Source organism: Pongo pygmaeus, chromosome 15, assembly GCF_028885625.2.
Source record: "Pongo pygmaeus isolate AG05252 chromosome 15, NHGRI_mPonPyg2-v2.0_pri, whole genome shotgun sequence".
Classification (NCBI taxonomy): domain Eukaryota; kingdom Metazoa; phylum Chordata; class Mammalia; order Primates; family Hominidae; genus Pongo; species Pongo pygmaeus.
Genome location: NC_072388.2, coordinates 103,840,550 through 103,858,510, shown reverse-complemented (window position 1 = coordinate 103,858,510; position 17,961 = coordinate 103,840,550). Strand labels below are relative to the sequence as shown.

Genomic DNA, 17,961 nt, shown 5'->3' with positions numbered 1-17,961 from the left:
CCCAGTGTCTGCCCACCAGGCTGTGCCTATGCCCCTGCCCCGCCCCCTCACCATCGCTGGCCAGGAGCACGGCCCGGTTCACGAGGCTCTCCAGGGCCTCCCAGAGCAGCTGGCTGGAGCGGAGGGTGGGCTCCAGGTGCAAGAGGCCCTGCAGCACCGACAGGAGCTGGGCAGACACCGGGGAGCAGCTCACCTGGACGGGCGAGTGTGGGGTGCAGGTCAGCAGCCGGCCCCTCCCTGGTGGGCTAAGGACTGTTGGCCTGTCTGCCAGGGCGTCCAGCCCCATCACCCCCTCTATTCCCACGGATCCCTAGAGATGAGAGTCTCAGCGACTGTGGTACTGGTGACATGTGGGACTGTCCTGTGCATTATGGGATGTTAAACAGAACCCCTGGTCTCTACCTACTCAATGCCAATAGCACCCCCTGCCCAGCCGTGGCAGCCAAAAATGTCTTCAGATGTTGCCAGATGAGAGCTGCCAGGTTCAGGGAATGAGGGGAGGGCCTGAGCTTGATGAGAATTCAGCCTCTTAGACCCTCCCCAGGCCCTGAGGCCTCTGAAGCCCACCTCATGGGGACTGGACAGCTGGGGCCCAGGACAGTACGGCCGGCTGTGGGCCGCACTGGTCTTTGGAGCCCTGTCCTTCTGGGTCCTCTGGCCCTGGCTTTGCCCCTAGGGCCCAGCCCAGCCCCCAGGCTGCCTGCTCTAGGCGCCAGCTCCCTTTCCAACCCCTGGGCCCCAAAGCTGGCACCATGGCCCAGGTCACAGCAGGGTCTGACCAGGGCAGGGAGGACCATTCCAGGCCCAGCATCTGGACCTCAGGGCCACAGCCTGCCCTGCAGGGCTGCCCTCCGCCCTCCGGCCCCCAGCCCACCTTGTGGAACAGGGAGGCAAAGACCTCCTGGTGGCTGCTCATGTCGACCCCGCCAGAGACTCGCAGCAGCTCCTCCTCGTCCTCGGCTTTAGCCTCCTCGAAGGCCTCCAGCTGGATCAGCAGGTCGGCGTCCTCCAGGTCTCTGTGCAGGAGGGGCCAGGTGGGCTAAGCCTGCTGCTGCTGCTGCTGCCGCCACCAACATGCAGGAGGGGCAGCCCGGGTCGGTGCCAGTGTACCAGCCCCGCTCAGCCCACCTGGGACTCTGAGCCAGGCCGTGGCCAGCTGTGGCTGACATGTGACCCACACAGCCAGGGATGGCGACCTAAGAGTGGCAGCTCCCAGGTCAGTGCCTTGCGCCCTGCCAGGCTGCCCCCGGGTCACCAGGCATCTGCACGCCCCTGGGGAAGGGGTAAGGGTGAGTATTCCCACTCCCATCGAGTAACGTGCACCAAGGCCTGGGGAGGTGGCACACAATGGAACCGGGCCGTGACCTTGGGGGAGGGAAGGCCCTCCCCTGGGCGCTGTGTGACCACAGTGAAGACCACACCTGAGGTGGGTCCACAGGGCTGCATGGATACAGGAGGCACAGGGCTCTGGCCTGAGCAGGAGGAACCTTAGTGTTCACTGGGCCTAGGACTTGCCAGTCATTTCAGTCTGGTCAATGAGCAAAGCCCTCCGCAGGCAGGGCCGGCCCCCTTCAGCCCACACTGGTGGGGCACAGGCACCCATGTGGGCAAACTTTGCCTGAGGCCATTTCTTTTTTTTTGAGATGGAGTCTCACTCTGTCACCCATGCTGGAGTGCAGTGGTACGATCTCGGCTCACTGCTACTTCCACCTCCTGGGATCCAATGATTGTCCTGCCTCAGCCTCCTGAGTAGTTGGGATTGCAGACACATGCCACCATGGCTGGCTAATTTTTGTACTTTTAGTAGAGATGGGGTTTCACCATGTTGGCCAAGCTGGTCTTGAACTCCTGACCTCAGGTGATCTGCCCATCTTGGCCTCACAAAGTGCCGGGATTACAGGTGTGAGCCACCGCGCCTGGCTCTTGAGGGCATTTCAACACCAGGCATTCTAGCCCTGGGCTCCTCCAAGCTGATTTCCCTGGGTGTCGGGACACTCCCCTGAGTACAGTCCTGACTGAGGCCTGGGATAGAGCTTCTCAGCTATGTGGGTTCCCAGCAGGGCTGCAAGATTTAGCAAATGAAACTACAGAGTACCTGTTCAATTTGAATTTCAGACAAACAATGAATAACTTTTGGCATAAGTATATCCCATGCAACATCTGGGATATACTTACACTAAAATATTGTCTGTTGTGTATCTGAAACCTGAATGAACTGCATGTCCCATACAGTACCTGGCAACCCTAGTTTCTTTTTAAAAAAAATTTTTATTTTAGACTCAGGGGGTACATGTGTGTGTTTGCCACATGGTACACTGTGTAACGTAGGCAATGGCCTTCTAGGGCAGCGGTCCCCAGCCTTTTTGGCACCAGGGACTTGTTTTGTGGAAGACAATTTTTCCATAGACCGGGGTGACGGGAATGGTTTAGGGATAAAACTGTTCCACCCCTGATCATCAGGCATTAGATTGCCATGAGGAGTGCGCAGCCTGGATCCCTCACGTGCGTGCGCAGCGAGAATCTAATGCAGCGCTGATCTGACATGAGGTGGAGCTCAGGCAGGAATGCCCGCCCACTGCTCACTTCCTGCTGTGTGGCCGGTTCCAATAGGCCATGTACTGGTCCGCAGCCTGGGGGTTGGGGACCCTTGTTCTAGTGGGCCTGACACCAAGTAGCGACGAACACTGTACCCTGGAGGTAGTTTTTCAACTCTCGCCCTGGAGCCCGTGTCCCTGTCTCCATCTTGTGTCCACGTGAACCACCCTATAGTTCCCTCTTACTGGCATTTCATTTTCTGTTTCTGGGTTGATTCACTTAGGATCATGGCCTCCAGCTCCATCCACGGTGTGCAAAGGATATGAGCTCATTCTGTCCTTTCTATGGGTGCTGCAACCCCAGTTTCTGTGGGCAGCTGCCAGGGACAGTGAGCTGGATGCTAGCCTGAGACCTGGCTTCTGGCTGGACCCCTGGGGTTACTCCAGGGGAGCCACCTCCCTGCCATCTGGAGGTGCTGCTTAGGTGAGATGGCTGAGATCCAAAGGGCAGGTGGGCCTGGCTTTGGGAGCAGGAGAGGCAGCCAGCAAGACCGCTACAGTGGGGACTCACCGCAGGCGAGCCAGGACGTCCAGCAGCTGCAGCCCTAGGAAGGGACGGACAGGGTCAGAGGGTTTGGAGGCCACTCCCCGCCTTCCCCATTTCACTTCTGCCACCCAGAGCACCTGGCCCTGCTCTGCTGCACTCATGGGACACCAAAGACCTGAGGCTCCAGAAAGGAGACATCGTGCTGGACACAGTGATGCTGACTCAGGGCTCGCCGCCAGAACAGGCAGGGCTGGAACGAGGTCTCAGGCCCTCTGGCCCGCTCCACTGCCTGGCGAGCCTCATAACTGAGAACGGTCCAGGGTTGACCCCCAGGCGTTCTGAGGCCTGTGTCCATTGAAGGGGCAGGTGGTGGCAGGCCTGAGATGGCGCCTTCCTCTGGGGCCCTGGGTCGGGGGCAGGTTTTGTGGCGCTCCCACCTCCCAGGTGGATGCAGCATGGGATGCGCTGGCCAAGAGGCGGGCAGAAGCGGGCATGCAGCCCAGGGCGGGTGCTTACCAATAAACTCGTTCCGCAGCTGGGTGCGCGTGCGCAGGTCCTCGGGGCCCAGGATGACGGCGTTGATCACGCTAAGCAGGGTGACCACGTAGGGCACGTTGTCGCTGCCGGAGAGCTCGTTCATGACAATGCTGAAGCGGTACTGCTGGCTGCACACCGTCTGTGGGGAGGGCGGGGTCAGGGCACACCCAGGTAGGGAGCCCCATGTGCCCAGGCCCAGGCCCTGCCGCCCACCTTGTAGTGGTCCAGGGCGTCCAGGGTCAGTGCGTGGCCCTCGGGAGAGTAGATGCACAGGGCGGCCAGTAGCTCAAACACCTGCTTCTTCACCATCACGTTGGATGTGTCCAGGGCTGCCAGGGTGGAGTGGGCAGGCTCAGCAGGGCCAATGCACCCCTTCCCATGCCTGTGCAGCTGGGCTCAGGGCTGGGGCTCTGGGCCTGGCAGGCAGATGCCAGGGGGTGCCGGGCACTTGTCTGTGGCCCACAGCAGTGCTGAACAAAGGGCTGGGACCCAGCGAGCTGCCCACTCCTCGGTGTCCTAGCCCTGCTCCTGGACCACAGGGCCAGACCCTGCAGGGAAGGGCTTGGAGGTAGCTGCCCCATCCTGTCACTGGCTCTGGGCCCAGGTTTTCTCCCAATGCAGCACTTACTGTGTTTATGGCAGACACAACCTCATTCCTATGAACCCCTGCCTCCCACCCCATCTGGAGCTGTGAAAGTTCTGGGGGTGTCTCTCATCTGACCCTGCTGAGAACAATTCACAAAAGACTCCACAGAGGGGCTCTGCCAGGCCCAGGTTGGGGAGACAGGCTGAGAGTGGCTGGCCTCTACACCTGCCTCTGTCCCCTGGGTCCGACAGAAACGAGGCGCCTCTGGCTTGCTTGCCTGCACAGGTACCTGCCGCCCCCATGGGCCCAGCCCCGCCCATCACTGCCCACCCTAGCTCATCCCCAAGCATCGGTGGGACCTGGCAGCAGCCATGGAGTGGCACAGCAAGGGTTTCTCTCAAGGGGCCGGGACTAGCTTTGGGCACAGCCTGGGGAGACTTCCTGGAGGAGGGGAAAGTGAGCTGGGGCTTAAAGGCTTAGCGCAGGACCTTGGAGGACGCAAAGGCAGAAAACACGAGCAGAGGCAGAGACCAGGGGCCGGCCTGCCTTCCTGCCTGCCTGCCGGGGACGAGTCCCCTGGGTGCTGGAGTAGGGGACAGGGTGGGGAGGAAGGCGCTGGGAGTGGAGGGTGACACCATCAGTAGGTGTGGGCCAGACCTGAAGGGCTCTGTCTGGGCTGAGGCTGAAGGGCTTGGAGCCAGGCAGGTGTATGTAGGAGCCACTTGGGTGGATTCGCATCTCTGACTCAGGTGTCAGGTGACTCCTGCCGCCGAGGTGTGGACAAGGGCAGAGAGCCCATAGGGTGGGAGCCAGCACAGGACGTGGAGGAAGGGTGGGGCACAGCCACCGAACAGAGGAGCACAGAGGGACCGCTGATGCAGCAGTGCAGGGACTGGGATGACCTGGAAGCCTCAGACTCGGAATCAATGTGAAAGTTTTTCCTGAGCCCAGGAAGCCCTCCTTGCCTGTCTGGCTGCGCTTCCTCCCGGTGGGTCCCCAGGCTTCCGGGGGCCTTTTGGGCCTGAAGCCTCATACCAGGTCCCTAGCGTCCGCCTGGGCGGCCCTCCCGCACTGCGGCTCACCCTGGGAGAGCTGGCGCACGTAGCCCTGGTTGCTGAGGATGTACTCGATGCCCTGCCGCGAGTTCATGACGGCGCGCACGCAGCTGACACAGGTGAGCTGCAGCAGGGCGTCCGAGATGCGTGCGACGCCGCGGCCCGACAGCCGCGCCAGCGCCTCGAGCAGCAGGTCCAGGCCGCTCTGCTCCAGGAACTGCACCATCCAGCCGCCGTCGCTGCCCTCCAGGCGCTTGCGCAGGCCGGAGTAGTTGACCACAGAGGGCATCTGGAGCAGCCGGATGCACAGCTCAGGGTCCGCGCTCTCCAGGTTGGCCTCCGTGGGGTCCGAATCCTGTGGCCCCAGCTTCTCCTTCAGCGCTGCCCACTTGCGCTGTGCGCCCTCCTTCACCGACATCTTGCCGAGCTGCGGGCAGAGGGCAGGGAGCCGTCAGAGGGGAGGGGATGGGGGCTGTCCTCCTGGCCACCAGTGCGGGCGGGGCCACTTCCCTGGGTCTCAGTTTCTCTGCTGCAATTCCTGCTCACGTGCCATGCTGAGGGTTAGGGGTAGCACTGTGTCCCTCACTATATCTTAGGCTTCTCTGTACCCATCCCTGACCGAATTTCAGCAACTGAGGCGGCAGCAGGAAGGGCCCCACTGCGCTCATGAGGACCCCGGGGCTCAGGGCTGGGAGGGGAGGAGTCGGCTCAGAAACCTGCACCGCGAGGCCAGCACGGTCCCTGCAGACTGACGGGACCGGATGAGCTTGGGGAGGACTCGGGGGAGCGGGAGGCTCCACTGGCTGGAACATTATCCATGGTAATGATGCAACAAAACGGCGCATCCGAGGCTGCCTTATCTCACCCCAAGGCACTTCCCCCGCCCCAGTGGACAATATGGACAGGGAGATTCCAAACCTCAGGCATGCCTGAGTTGCCCACAGCGTCAGCAGCGTGGCTGGGGAGGAGGGGCGGCTCCCGGGTCTCCCCTGGGCCTCAGTCTGCCTATCCGCACGTGGGTGGGGGGCTCACACCAACAGGAAGACAGAGACCCTTGGCACTCAGGGTTTTACCAGGATTCAGTCGCAACAGGTCTGACACCAGCCCTGGGAACACTCGGGTAACAGGCCCAGCCCAGAAGAGCCCCAACACGTGCCTTTCCCCAAAACAGAACAGCAGGACAGGCGGGTTGCACCTCTGACACCAGCTCCACGCCACCACATCCCCCCAGCCGCTGTCCCCAACCACAGACCCTGGGAACTGGCCTCGAAGGTCAGGGGCATCCCAGGCCCTCCTGCAACCATGTATGGCTCAGATCTTATATTTAGCGTCTGAGAACGGCAGCGTGGAGCCTCGGGGAGGGAGCTCGGGGCCGGGCCTGGCAGGGACACGCTCTGAGCCTCCACCCTGGCCCGGCACTCTCTACCCTGGCCCTCGGCTTCCCACCACCTCCAAGGCAGGCACTTTATACCTCCCTCAACAGCTGGGGAACTGGAGGCGGCTGGGTCCCAGAGAAGCTGGGTCTGTGCCCACAGTCCCACATGGCTTTTCTTCAAGCGCTGCCCAACCCGGTAAGTCAGGGGACCCCAGGCCGAGGGGCATTTGAGGTCACAGGAGCTGAGCGGGGTCGAGCACCCAAGCGCCTGCCTCCCCAGGAGGCTCTGGCCCCAGCCCCACTGTTGTCCTCACCACTGGAGGCCCTTCTTCCCCTCCTGCCTAGGGAGTGTCCTGGAGCACCTGCCCTTGAGGTCTCAGGCCCACTCCCCAGACTGGCCCACGACCACGCCTGGTGTTTCTGCAGTCCAGCCCCTACTCCCCGCACTGCCCCTCAGCCCTCCGCCTGTCCAACTGCCCCGGGGGGCCAGTGAGCTCCTTTGCGGAGGCAGCCTGACAGGTGTAAGCCAGAGTTCTGATCTGCATGTCCCCAGCTCGGGCCCTCGCCAGCAGACCTGGGCCCAGTCACTCATCCTGCCTGGGCCTCAGTTTCCTCCTCTGCACCTCCAGCATCAGGCTGCCAGGAGCATCCTGAGAGGCTGTCCTTGGGATACCCCTCCTCCCTGAAGGGGGTCCTGGTCTGGGCACTGTAGAACGGAGAGCCCAGAGCCCCCGGCCCACTGTGGTTTTAAGCCACTCGCCCAGGCCCAGCCCTCTTGGTCACCCAGTGGCTGTCCACTCACCCAGATGCGCAGGACCTTCCGGCCGCCTCTGCCCACCCACTCTGGGCCCTGCCCTGGGCTGCTCCTCACGCTCCCCTGGCTTCTCATCGCTGCTGACCGCTGAGCTGCCAGAGCCACCCGGGTCCCTCCCAGGCAGCCTCAGGTCCCCAACGCCCCTCCTGGTGGCAGGAGGGTTGCTCCCACCACTGTGAAGAGCCAGGCAGCCGGGCCTCTGCATATATTCCCACCCACCTTGGCTGTTGCTGCCTAAAGAGGCCCCAGAACTGACCCTCCTTTCCCCCCCCGCCTCCATTGGCCGGAGTCCCTGTCCCCTTGGCACAGGCTGAGTGGACGGAGTTATGAACTCTCCCAGGCCCGGCCCCTGGCATCCAGAGTGTCCTCTCCAGCCAAGAGCCCTGGGGGTCCCTCCATGCAAAAAATCCTGACCTTTTAGAGACAAGCAGTGCTGCTGACAGCCACCGTGCCCCAGGCCCCAGGGTGTCCCTGGACACAGAAGGAGCTCCCTGAGCTGAGTACTGTCCCTCTTGGCACTGCCCAGCGCTCCTTGCCCTGTGCAAGCCCCTGAAAGACCCCAGTCAAGAGGAGCCCCCTTGGTCAGTGGGGTGGAGCCACGGTGGAGGAAACTGGCCCTCCTGCCCATCAGGTTCCTGTACCCCCGTGCCTGGGTGCCCAGCTCTGTGTCTGAGCTGCCCAGCTCTGTGTCTGAGCTGCCCAGCTCTGTGTCTGAGCTGCCCAGCTCTGTGTCTGAGCTGCCCCAGTGGGCCGTGCCCCACCGGGTGCTGTCTGGGGGCAGTGAGTGTAGCAGGGCCTTGCTGGGCTGCGGCCCGGCATAGACGGGGCTCCGGCTGAGGACCCGGAGGCTGAGGCCAGAGCTGCTTTCCTTCTCCTGTGATGACACCAAGGCTGCCCGATCTCATCCAGGCCCCCCGGTCAGGCTGGACACGGGGAATGTTCCAACTGCTTTTCAGCATGAGGCTGAACCTGCAAACACACTACGGCCAGACCGTATATGCAGCACTGTGACCTGCAATCTGGCCACTGGCCCCAAATGGCCAGGACCTGGTTAATAACTGACAGCTTCTGTGATTTTTTCCCATCTCATAGGAGCCCAACTTCCAGCCAGCAGCCTCTCTCAGGGCATCCCCGAGCCTTCCCTGTGTCTATAAAAAGCTTTCTATGTATAGAGTGAAGTATCCATATGAGAAAACCATGAGGCTTCCCACTTCCCCGCCCGCCTGTGAGTCTCTGCTAAACGCGGGTGGCAGTGGCCGACTCCCTGCTACAGTGAGCTCTGCACAAACAGCCTTGCCTGTTCTCACTGGGGGGTGGTGTCCACTTCTGCAAGGATTCCAGAAGGAATCCACAGTTTACTGATCTCAGGGGCACGGGGCTATGGGGAACAATACGCTGGAAGGCGCCAGTGCCAACTGAGAAGGGAAGGGGGCGGGAGTCTCATTGCTGAGCTGTGTGCCCCTGGGCAGGCTACCCTTCCCCTCTGCTCTCCATCTGGAAAGTGGGTTGGCGGGGCCACCAGCGTAGGAATGTGTCCTCAGAGCTCCCCAGCCCCGGCTGTAGGGCGTGGCCACTTCCCCACAGGCACAGGAATTTGCGTTCTTCGCAATCTTTTCTACAGCCGGCACCAGCTCTGGCTGAGGCAGGGCAGGACCATCCAGGCTCTGCAGGGCCCAGTACCCATGGCTCAGACCAGACACCATGCCTCGGACAGCAAAAGGGTCAGGGCACCAAGAAGGGGTGTCCCATCCACCCCACCCCCGGCAGTCCACCAGCACCAATGGAACTGCACAGGGCAGGGTCTTCTGCAGATGAAGACTCCGAGGTCTGAGGGGCTCACCCCACGCATGCTAGTGGGACATCACCACGGTTCTTCAGCACTTGCTTTTGTCAACCAATAGCATGGGGCTTCCAGAGGACGGGGCCATGCCTCTCCCCTCAGACTCCAGCTCCGGCAGGCAGGGTCCCCCTCTGGGCCTGGGCCTGGCCAGCCTGGTGTGGTGATGCCAGCACCTCCATCCGAATGCCTACACGCTAGGGCAGCTGCACTGACTCTCGGGAAGCCACCGGGCCACCGCCCCGCCTGGCAGTCAACAGTCAAGCTGAGTGTGTGTGGTGTGGGTGGGGATAGGTCCATGCTGGACCTCACTAGACCTGCGGCCATGTGCCTAGCCCCTGCGGTGCAGACAGAAAACCAGAGCCAGGGAGTGTGGGCTCTCGAGGCAGGCCCAGCACCAAGCTGTGGAGAGTAGCTGGGGGCTCCTGCATGGGCCCATGGCCCTGAGCGGCATGCAGGCGGGGTTAGGGTACGCAGGCTTGAATCCCAGCATGCGAGGGACCTGAGCCAGCCACTGAAGCCCCCAGGTCTCGGCTCCCTCACTTGCCTCCCAAAAGCCAGGTGAGGATGGCCTTCCACAGCACAGTGTGGGGGGTCCTATGCCCTCGGCCAGCACCAGTGGGCCTGGAGGCCCCGCTGTGACATGTTCTGAGTCTGCCTGGGACAGCCCCCTCCCCTGTGAAGGCCCCACTGGTAGGGAAGGGAGAGGTCTGCCTGGGTCCAGGCCCCCACGAGGAACAGGCCAAGCCCTGAGCCTGGCAGCCCTGGGGCGGCAGGTACTGCCTTCTGTGGCTGGGACGAAGGGGCTCTGGGGACCCTGAAGCAGTGGCGGGGGTAGGGCAGGCACCGGCTGGGCACATGAGCACCTGTGGGGGGCCACTGCCTGGGAGTGGGCAGGCAGCTATGGTGTTGCCCTTCTGGCACCGGCACAGGGCTGGGTGCTTCTGGGCCCTGAGCCAGCGTTGGTGGTGGGGGTGCAGGGAGGGAGCTTGTCTTCCACGGGGTGGGCGGGCAGAATGGCAGGAGAGGATTCCGGAACTAGGAGGCAGGGGCTGCCACACTGTATTTTTAGCTCCTCCGAGAGCCCCAATTTTTCCACTGCTTGGCAACCCATGGATCTCCAGGACTGCACGCGTTCCTGGCAGCACCCTGGGGTTCTCGGCAGCCCAGGCCCTGCAGGGCAGTGGAGGCACCTGGAGCTGAACCTGTCCTGCCATGATTCCCATTCCCCTCCCTCACACTCAGACTCCCAGCTCCTTTGAGCCTCCAGCATGTGTCACCTTCCCCACCAGGACAACAGCCCCTTGAGGGACCTTTACTGACCTGGTGGCTCACCGACTGCCGGCAAGGCCCAGGGAGGGCCTGTGCACAGGGGGCCTCAAGGCAGGTGAGGATGGGGGTCCACCCACTGCCACCTGTCCAGGGGCATGGGGCGCACTGGGCCTTGGTGAGGGCTGGCTGTGTCCTCACTGTCACACCCAAGAAGCATTTCAGCCTCATGCCGCCTGCAGTCCCCAAGATCTGGATGGAGTGCAAGGCTCCTGCCTCCAAAGCCCTCCAAGATCTTGAACTCCGCTTGTTGTGCAAAGAGGGCCCCCGGGTCACTGTGGGGACCCACAGCAGGACAGAAGGGTCCCCTGGGAGCAGGTGGGCAGAAAGGCGCTCTCAGCAGCGTCATGATCAGAAGACAAAGATGGGAAGCAGGCGGCATGGTGACTGATTTCAATCACATGGTGGGTGTGATACCACCAGGACACCTGCCCAATCACTAACTGAAGCTGCATCTCGGATGAATATGGTCGTTTTATACTGAGGAAGAAAGCAAGCAAAATGATCAAAAGACAGCAACATCTCACAGAGGGAAGCTGGGCTCAGAGCAGTGGCAGCCCCTGCTTGGGTCACCCAGAGAGCAGAGCTGGGAGCCAGGGGTCCTTCATGGCACTCTGGCAAGTGTCGGTGGAGGCGGCTGGGGGGTCTGGGCTGGCCAACACTGAACGCCAGGGGACACCACTGGTCCGGGAGCCAGGCTACAGCTGGGCTCTCTGTGTCCCCAGGATCTAGGGCAGACAATGGGCCTGGGGGAGGTGCATCTTCCTGGGTTAGGAACAGAGCCCTGTGGAAGCCACAGGGAGGAGGGCTCTGTAGGGGGGGTGGGGGGATGCAGCAAACAGGAAATGCCCCGGCTCACTGGGAGGAGGGCTCACTGGGAGGAGGGTCGGAAAACGCAGCCCAGGCAAGGGAGGACAGGAAGGGCGGAGGCCCCATGCCAGGAAGCCCGGCTCTTGCTTCCACCTGCACTGAGGGTATGCAGGGCCTGGGCGGGTGGGCGGCTCACCAGTCACCGGATGGGCCTTCTCCAGGCCACAGTGTCTCCACTGCACAAAGAGCAGGGCCAACGGGGTGCTGCCTGAGGGCCTGGTCACCTCTGGCATTCTCAGGGGTCTGGGCTGGAGTCTGGGGGCCCAGGGAGAGGCGTGGGGGGACGAGCGGCTGCATTGGAAGTACTTCCTGAGCCTGAGGGCCTGCCAGCACCTACCATGGCTGTGGCTGGGAGTGGCGTGTGCAGATCTATGGTTAGGGACTGGGGAGGGCACAGGGCCTGATCAGGCCCTGCAGGTGGCATGAGCCCAGGGCTGGCCTATCACAGGCCCCAGACGTACCCTGCAGGCGGTCTGCTGGGCAATGAGGGCAGGTGGCCAGGAGCACGAAGACCAGGAGCTCATCACCAGAATCCCCCCACCTGGGTTTCCTCCCCCCAGACCAGACACACTCAGAGATGCCTCCTTCGAGGCCCCCGGGTCCCCCTGTCCTCAGAAAAGGCCTCCCTCAACCTGGGAGGGGGAAGGGCAGCAGCTCGTTGGAGCCAGGCCCCGGCTTCAGGGATCAGGTCCTGATTGCTGTGTGCCTAGCTGGGCCCCAGGGTGCCCAGCCCCCACCCTGCCTGTGCCAGGACAAGACGGCTGCCCGCTGCCTGCCCACGAGCCAGGCTCCATGGTCCCTGCCCCCAGCCCACATCCCCACTAGCAGCTGCCTTCCCAGGAGCAGGGAGAACAAAGACAGATTGAGAGTGGGGGAGAGGCTGAGCCTGCGCACCCAGCATGGCCAGGGGCTGCTGCCAGGGCCCAGGGTGGGGGACAGCTCTGATTCTGGGTGAGACCGGGCTCTGCCGCTGACCGGCCTGTGACCCATAGGATCTCCTGGTTCCTGTCCTCAAATGCAGATGAGTGTGCCAATGCCAACCCCACAGCTTACTGACAGATCGACGAGATGCCGCCTGTAATGCCAGTGCATAACCACGCACTGACCGCCCGCCTTCCCGCTCAGCCCACCTCCTGCTTGGCGGCTGGGACGGAGCTAGGACGTTGCATGAGTCTTCCCAGCCCCTGCTCAGCATCTTTTGACCTCTGCTCCAGGCAGCCAGTGCCAGGGAGCCCGTCAGGCCCAACTGGGCAAACAAGATCCTCAGTGTGGGTGCAACATGCCGCTTGGCAACGCTTGCTGGGACACGAGGGTGCCAGGGGCCTGGGACAGCCAGGCCCATTCTGGACTCAGTTTTCTCATCTGTAAAATGGCCAGGATGTTCTCCAGGGCCCCGTAGCTCTGACCTGGGTTGGCTGAGCCAGCACCGCCCATGTGGCCCCTCCTGGGTCCAGCCCATGGCTCTGCCAGCTCCTGCAGGCAGCCCCTCACTGTTCTGCCTACGCCTCCACAGCCTGGCCTGGCCCAGGCAAGAGGCAGCCGGGGGGGCCCTCTGCACATGGAAGCATAGGCAGGGGCCCTGGGTGTCCCCAAGGGGCTCCCGTTCTCAGGCCACTCATGTCTGTGCACAAGGTGGAAGTAGAGGCAGGTGGGGACAGGTGGCTACTCCCTCACCCCTGCCCTGTGTCCTCCTCCCAGTGTAGGCTGGGTGCAGGCGACAGTCTGAGCTGTGCCTGGAGCAGGAACAGGGACCCAGGGGCACAGAGGGTGGGACAGGCAGGCTGCACACCGAGGCCATGTCCCAGGGCCTGCAAGGACCCAGGTACAGATGGGGAGATGGAGGCCAGTGGGATGCTGGCCCTCCTCGCACAGCTGGCCACGTCCACCCCCGACCCGGCGAGGGCCAGGACAGCTCAGGCACGAACAAACCCCTGCACCACTGGCCATGCCCACTGGGATGCCATGCGTGCTGGGTGGCCGGCCACTGGCTGGGCAGAGTGAGGGGCTGGGGCTGGCCTCTGCCCACAGCAGCCGAATGGGGGCTTGGAGATGATACAGAAAAGCCACTACCCAGGGCTGTGTGCTCAGTGGCCACTGCTTCTCTCTCCCTCCCTCCTCAACTGTGCCCTCGGTTAGCCTCAAAGCTAGGCTTTGACACTAGCCCTCATCTGCAAAATGGGAAGCAGACAGCCTGCCCTCCGCCCCCGGTGTGGCTCCTGGTTGAGTTCTGGCCACCAAGGGCTGCCTGGGGGCCTCTGCCTTCACTGTGAGGTGGGCCCGGGGCAGAGCCCTGTAACAGTAGGGCAGCCTCCAATCCACCCCACCCCCTCTCCCCCACCCCACCTCTCCCACTTTGGACCTTGGGGTGCTCAGACTGTGTCCAGGTCACAGGAAGCAGGTGGGGTGGTAGAGCGCTGTCACAGCATGGGAGCAGGGGGTCCCTGCCCAGGGCACCAGGGCCAGGGGCCTTGGCAGCATCTTCCCGTGTCCCTCTGACCCTGCGAAGGCCTTGATCGGCGGCCGGGAGCCTGGCCAGGCCTCCAGTGGTGCCCATCTGCTCCTTCCGGGTCTCCATGCCATTTCCAACAGACAGAGGTTGCGGCTGAGGGAGACAGAGGGTGCCCCAGCCACGGCCAGTCACTCTTCTGGGGTGAGAACAGGAGTGAACTGAGGGCACAGAGGCTCGGGGCGGCCCAGCCTGGCCCTTCTCTCGGGACTTTCCTGGCCCCTCTCTCTCCCTCCCTGCTGCCTCTGGGAAAAGCTGCAGGCGAGAGAGGAAAGCAGCCTTGGCCCTTGCCCTTGGCCATTCTGTCCTCAGGGCCGCCACGCTAGTCATCCCATCCGGGCTGCGACCACGCTGGTCGTTCCACCCAGGCTGTGACCGAGGCCGACTGGCCGGGAGGGCTCCGGGGTCCAGGCTGGCCCTTGGGCAGTTGTCTGTCTGCATGGGCTGCTCTGGAGTGACACAGGTGGTTGCCTGGAGGGCGGGCCTATTCCTGCCCCACCAACCCCTGAGTTTGGAGGCCCGGTAACGGCTATTTGACCAGGACAGGCCTGTCCTATTCCCAGAGTGGCAGTGCCAGCACCCTGAGCCTACCCCAGTGGTAGCAACAAGGGGTGGGGGGCCTTGACCTCCAGCTACTCTGTGGGGCCAGCCCATTTGCACCCTGGCCCCCAGTAAGTGCCCTGTACCTGCCTGGCACAGTGCTGAGTAGGGCTGGGCTCCAGGCTCTGGGCACAAGGGCAGATGCACACAGTAGGGGCTTTATCAGCACCTCCTGGCAGAATGGATGGCACTGAATGTAAAATGGCACTGACTGTCCCATGCCTCATCTGTGAAATGAACACTCCTGCAGGACCCACGCCGCGCTGGGAGGGATGAGGGTGGGAGACCGTGCAGAGGGACTCGGCAGGTTGGCTCATTCCTTCCCTCCTCACCCACTCACCCACCCAGCCCACAGACCCTGCCCAGGCTGGTGTGAATGGTGAGTGGACAGGCCCGGCCTGAGGCTGGCCCTCAGGGACTGACATGAGCCCTCAGAGGGGTGACCCTGAGTAGCCCCTGTGGTTCCTTATTTAATTACAGCTTAGAAAGGGCTGTGAGAGAGGAAGGCCCCTCAGGAGAGGACAGGCACCACCAGTCTGCCCTGCTCTCCTGGCCTGGTGGTCACCAGGGTATACTGGCACTGGGCTGGGGGGCAGCTGTGTGAGCAGACCCCACCCCAGCTCAGGACTCAGGCTGTCTGGGTGCTCAGAGGCAGACCAGGCAGGACTCTCTCTCCTAGGGTGAGGCTGGCAGGAGTGGAAGCTTCTCTAACAGGGGGCCAGGTGGTTGGACCCTGCTCACCCCTCCAGCAACAGGGAGCCCGCGCCCCTGCCCTCTCTCCTTCCCACCGTTGGTAGGACTTTGTCTTTGACTTTAGGTGTCCACTAGGCCTGGGTCTGCTGTGGCCCCTGGAGACTACCCTCCAGAGACTGGCTCGTATGTGGCCTCCACCTCCCGGCCTTCCCATCCACCATCCTGAAAACAGAGGTGGGTGTGCCTTCTCCAGTGTAATGTGTCCACTGGGCCATGAACCACACACCTATCAGACACCTGCTGTTTGCAAGATGGAGGTAGGGGAGGGGCTGGCAGCAGGGAGTCAGATCTCATTCCTGACTACAGGGAAATTTGACCTCCAGGCACCAGCAAAAAGCCAGGGGCTTGAGCTTACTTCACTGTCCCCGTCCAGAGCTGGGCCAGCTGCGTCCTGCCCCACACCCACAGGCAGCACCACATCACTTTCCAGTCACCACCCACCCCTCCCGCAGCCTGCACGAACCCCATAACTTTTCCAACCCAGGAAGTAACTGCACTTTGATGGAAGGCGCAGAGTCTATTTCAGGTAGGAGCTTCCACGTCCCCACATGTGCGGTGTGTGTCATTCGCTTGACAGCCGTCAGCTCCTCCACAAAGTGGGCGCTCACCTGAAGGTTAACTCTTCACTGCTCAGGAGCCCTGGAGGTGGAGGCTACAGTAGCACCTGGCCACTTGGTCTGTCCCCACTAGTGACACCCCCTTTGCCAGGCTGCAGGGCCCATGACAGTCCAGGGATGGGAGGGCAGGGCCTGGGCAGGGTTCAGCTCCCTCAGGTTCCAGGAGGGCCCACTGCACCAACCTGGCTTTTAGAACAGAAAATTGCTGCTGCGCTGGTAGGGGTGGGAGCAGTGTGAGGTCTCAGACCCCAGGCCTGGAACCCAATGCTGCTATTTGCTGCACTGGGGGCAGAGCACCCACACCCTGAAAGCCCCTGGCTGGGTGGCACCCTCGGGGTCTGAGGCGCTGCTCTGGGACCCCACCTTCCCAGTGCAGGGTGGCAGGGAGCAGATCCCAGCCTGAGCTGCTGTCCCACCCTTCAGAGTGCAAATGTGGAAACTGAGGCCTGAAGAGGGCAAGTATCCTGCTCCATTCCAGTGCCAGAGAGAGGGGCAGGGCTGGCAGTAAGGGAATTTCCTACGTCCAGCGCCTTCTGGGTGTGCCTGACCTCTGGCCCGGTTCCTGGGTTCCTGGTTCCCTGCCTGGGCAGGGTCTCTGCCTCTCTGCCTCCTGGTGAGTCCAGCTGGAGTGGGCAATAATGCTGTGGTCACAGCTGAGCTGTGGGAGCCCTGGGTGGGGAGCTTGAGCCCCGGAAGGCCCAGACAGACAGACAGACCACCCCCCACGCCTGTGCTCCCCAGGGGGGACTGGGGGTGGTCAGGGACACAGCTGGTCACCCTGGCTTCCCCTCCTTAGTCATGGTCACTCCTGGGGCGACTCCCCAGTTAGAGGGTTGACGGGTGGGTCTGGGGGCTCACAGGGATTGGCTCCTACCCCACCCAAAAGGAACAGAGAGCTGTGATGGAGGCTGATTCCCTAAGCCTGCCAGCGGTTGGGCGTGGGGAGGGCCCCCTGTGCGCCCACCTGCGCGTGGGCAGCTGGAAGCCAAGCAGTCAGGGTGGGGCCGCAGGCCGGCGCGCACCTCGGGGTGCCACCCGGGCGGCGGACCCGAAGTTGAAGTTTATTTTCCCAACTGTGGCTGATTCATGGTCAGGATGTGGCAGCCGCGAGGCGCAGAAATCCCGCCTGCCCTGGGAGTAGGCCCGGCCGACCCTGGGCCCACCACTCTGCAGGCAGTGCGCGTTCGGGCGGTGCCTCGGCGCGGAGGACCATAGTCCCGAGCGGGGCGCGCGGAGCCGGGGGGCCAGGGGCGCCCTGGGGTCCCCGCCCGGGAACTGTACCCTGCGCCGCGGGACCGCCCGCCGCCACCTGGGCACACACGCCGCAACCCGGAACCTCACTCCTGGACCCAAGCACGCCCCTGCCTCCTCCCGGACTCAGTTTCCCCTGAGGCTCCTAGCGGACCCCGAGGCCAAGGACTTACCCGGTGAGGCAACGGCCAGAGGGCGGTGGTGCGGCCGGCGCTCCGTCCGGGGCCGGGTCAGGGGCTGCGGGCAGCCGGTGCCCACTGCGGCGCTCCGCAAAGCTCGGACGGTGGCTCCTGGCGGGCGCGGGGCGGGCGGGGCGGGCGGGAGGAAGAGGAGGTGCCGCCCCGCCCGTCAGCGGCCACGTGGGGAGCGAGCGCGGGCCGGGGGCGGGGCCTGGGGGGGGTCCCTGGGTGTGGCCCCGCCCACTGTGGCCGGTCCCTGAGGGCGCTTTAAGGGGTCTCCCCACGCCCGTGAACATCCTGGCCGCCCCCTCGCGGTCCCCGCTGGCCTTGCTCCTGGTGGGCGGAGATGGGGGTGGGACGCGCAGAGCGGGGCCGTCCCCCGCCTCAGCCCCCACTGTCCGCCCCGTCCCTGCCCTCCACCGCCTCCAGTCCACCTACACCCCCATCCTCCCGGTGGCACTGGCTTCCCAGGCGCCGCTCACCTCTCTCTGCCCCGGCCCGGGACTCCTGTTCCAGCCAGCCGGATCCGCAGTCCCCGCGTCCGGGGATCCCTCGGCAGAGATGGCTCTTC

At 63.4% G+C, this 17,961-nt stretch overlaps 1 protein-coding gene across 4 annotated transcripts in view; it reads right to left on the bottom strand.

Annotated features, from left to right (window-relative positions):
- Window positions 1–17,580, bottom strand: part of INF2 (inverted formin 2) — a 30,428-nt gene extending 12,848 nt beyond the window's left edge. For all 4 annotated transcript variants that reach the window (XM_063652089.1, XM_054448738.2, XM_063652088.1 and 1 more), the window contains exons 1-7: window positions 17,385–17,580; window positions 5,287–5,686; window positions 3,832–3,947; window positions 3,598–3,757; window positions 3,106–3,139; window positions 875–1,016; window positions 52–193 (exon numbers count right to left, since the gene is read on the bottom strand). In XM_063652089.1, coding sequence (XP_063508159.1) covers window positions 52–193; window positions 875–1,016; window positions 3,106–3,139; window positions 3,598–3,757; window positions 3,832–3,947; window positions 5,287–5,677 — 985 coding nt within the window. In that variant the 5' untranslated portion in view covers window positions 5,678–5,686; window positions 17,385–17,580. The remainder of the gene's footprint in view (window positions 1–51; window positions 194–874; window positions 1,017–3,105; window positions 3,140–3,597; window positions 3,758–3,831; window positions 3,948–5,286; window positions 5,687–17,384) is intronic.
- Between the last annotated feature and the right edge of the window lie 381 nt (window positions 17,581–17,961).